Here is a 2,744-nt window from a genome sequence, read left to right as displayed (position 1 = left end):
TTATAGATTCCCAACCCTAAGTAGATCCTTCATGAGAGATCACCTTGTAAGATCCCATCTCCCCATGGAGGCATCGCATCGCCGGCCATACCCCAACGCCAAGTGAGAGACGAGCCCTTGCCAGTGGAGTTGCTTACCAAAGGTGGGGCCAGCGGCGGGTTGGATAGTGCTCCCTCTAACCCACAGGGGGCTGGTCTCTCTTCTCTCCTGCCGCATCCCGGCTCGCCCTGGCCCGGCTTCACCCCTGCGCCCGGTCACCCGTCAATGTGTACATGCTGCGCAGGTCGAGGGGCCGCCCTCGAAGTATTGCTGGGGAGTCAAGGCCCATGCAACCAGCGCAGGCCTGCTTCTGCCATCTTCCTCCTGGGGCGGGGGGGATAAATTGCCCATAAGTCATCAGGCCCCCTCGCCAGGATCCATGCTGGGAATCCAGGCTAGGGGGCAGGGGGACTGCCGGCCACGACAGCCGGATCAGGTACGTAGCCTCCTCGTGCCTCTGACTCTCAGCATCCTCTGCTGTGCCTCCCACTACCAATCCTCCTATGGTGCCCCGCCGCTTTCTCCTGCAGCTTTTTATTTATTCAGATGATCGGTTCGCGGCCCTTCTTGCTGCCCATTGATTGATGAACCTACGGGAAGATCATTCACTTCAAGGTTGGGGGGGACAGTGGGGCAGAAGGCGCACTGGCACCGTGGGACCTTTAGGAGGAGTGACAGTCTCCCTAGTGCTACCACTACCAGGCATTCCATTGCCTCCCACAGACCTTGCCCCCATCTTTGCCCATCTAGCCTCTGCCCCCACATCTACCCGTTGGCCACCCTTGCTTCTCTATCTTCTTCCCCAGCCTCTGCCCCATGACCCTCACATGGTGGAATTCCAGGTCGGTGGGTTCGGCTTAGGGGATATTTTGTAGGGGTTTTAAGGGTTTCCCCCTCCCCCCCGTGGGGTCAGAGCTCCTACGACGGCTCATCCTCGTATTGGCATGGCTTGGTTGTGTTTCATGTAAATTGTCCCTAGGCCACCGGATGTGCCTGAGACATCAACGTGTCTTCAATGAGGTGCGCCTCATTAGCGAACGGCACCCACCCCACAGGCCTAAGTACACGTGTTCGTTACAGGTATGGTCCGCCCCTAAGCGCCCCGCGATCGTTCTCCGTGGTGTTGTAAACCTCGTATATGAGCCCTTTGCCGCACTTATCACTTAAGTCGAGGCTGATATAGGTGTTTATTTGTCAGCGTCTTTATCCTAATACGGTCCTTGACATGGTGGTGTACTAGGTTTTGTTCAAAGGCACGGGGAGGGGACTACTCACAATGATTTCGTGTGGACGGTGAAAACTCGCGCAGCAGACTTAATTCCCTATTGTCAAAACCATCTGTCGGCTGTAATTGGTTATCTTTGGCTAAGTGCGTCGGGTGCTGGGGCAGAGATGGGGGCAGGGCTGGGGAAGAGATGAGGGCAGGGCTGGGGTGGAGATGGGGGGCAGGGCACTGGGGCAGAGATGGGGGCAGGGTTCTGTGGGGAGGCAAGGGGATGCCTGGTAGTGGGTAGGGACTAGAGGAGACTGTTCACTCCTCCTAAGGTCCCAGGTGCCAGTGCCGCCTTCCTGCCCCACTGTCCCCCCCAACCTTGAAGTGGATGATCTTCCCGTAGGTCTCAACAATGGAGTCAGCAAAGAAGGGCGTGTGCCCGAAGAACATCTCGTAGGCAAAGATGCCCAGGGACCACCAGTCGCACTCGGTGCCGTATGAGTGGCTCCCATCTTCCACGGCCTGCAGGATCTCGGGGGACAGGTAATCGGGGGTCCCCACTGCCACCGATGAGCAGATCTGCCAGGGAGGAGGGAGGAGAGGATTCAGCATGTGGGGGGCACCATTTCAGACCCCCCCCTTGTCTTTGGTGCCACAAGGGCCATGGCATGGCAGGGTCCCTTTGCCCTCCCCACACCGTCTGCTCCCTGCATAGAGATGCAGAGCTGCTTCTGCTGACTCACCCAGACTCCCAAACCAGTTGTGTCCTAACAGCTCAGTCCAGGAGTGTGGCAGGGTGAGGCAGAGTGAACTAGAAGCAGGGAGCATGGACAGGGAGCCTCCCTACCCCAGCCATGGCAGAGAGGGGTTTGCCAGTCGGCAGATCTCCGGCGGGAAGCTGCGTCGTTTGCCTCGGTGCTGTTGCCCGAGGCGGCCAGCGTGGGAGGGGGCACTGCACTCACCGTGCCGTACTCCCGGAGCTTGAGGCAGGAGCCGAAGTCCCCCAGGCGGATGTGCCCGCAGCGGTCGAGCAGGATGTTGTCGGGTTTGATGTCTCTGGAGTGGGGGTTGAGGGGGGTGGACAGAAAGAAACTGTTGGGGAGGAGAGTTAGGGAGTCGCCCCCTCACTCCCAGGTGACGTTCGCTTCCCCCCAGCCCTGGGGGGGAGCCTGGCAGCTTTGAGACAGGAAGTGGAGGACCATTCCCCCACCTGCCCCAAGAAGCCATTGGGGACCCAGGCTGCCACGTAGCCGGGAGGCCGGGAAAACATTCCAGCTCCTGCCAACAGCATCCCGGGCGCAGGAATTCTGCCATTGGCACGTTCAGCAGCACAGCGCCCCCTAGTGCCAGGCAGAGGCACCACCGACCGAGGGCAGAGCGCCCCCTCCTGTGCCTTCACCCCACTCCCTGCAGCACGGCGCCCCCTAGTGCCAGGCTGGGGCACCGCCGACCAAGGGCAGAGCGCCCCCTCCTGTGCCTTCACCCTGCTCCC

General features: G+C 60.2%; 1 protein-coding gene across 1 annotated transcript in view; it reads right to left on the bottom strand.

The window, feature by feature from the left end:
- Positions 1-1,492: 1,492 nt before the first annotated feature.
- Positions 1,493-2,744, bottom strand: part of DMPK (DM1 protein kinase) — an 8,154-nt gene continuing 6,902 nt past the window's right edge. Inside the window, exons 5-6 of the mRNA XM_032798023.2 lie at positions 2,215-2,308; positions 1,493-1,831 (exon numbers count right to left, since the gene is read on the bottom strand). Of these exons, the coding sequence (XP_032653914.1) occupies positions 1,580-1,831; positions 2,215-2,308 (346 nt within the window). The 3' untranslated portion in view covers positions 1,493-1,579. The remainder of the gene's footprint in view (positions 1,832-2,214; positions 2,309-2,744) is intronic.

The sequence above is a fragment of the Chelonoidis abingdonii genome, chromosome 11 (assembly GCF_003597395.2).
Source record: "Chelonoidis abingdonii isolate Lonesome George chromosome 11, CheloAbing_2.0, whole genome shotgun sequence".
Classification (NCBI taxonomy): Eukaryota; Metazoa; Chordata; order Testudines; family Testudinidae; genus Chelonoidis; species Chelonoidis abingdonii.
This window is presented reverse-complemented; position numbering and strand designations above follow the sequence as displayed.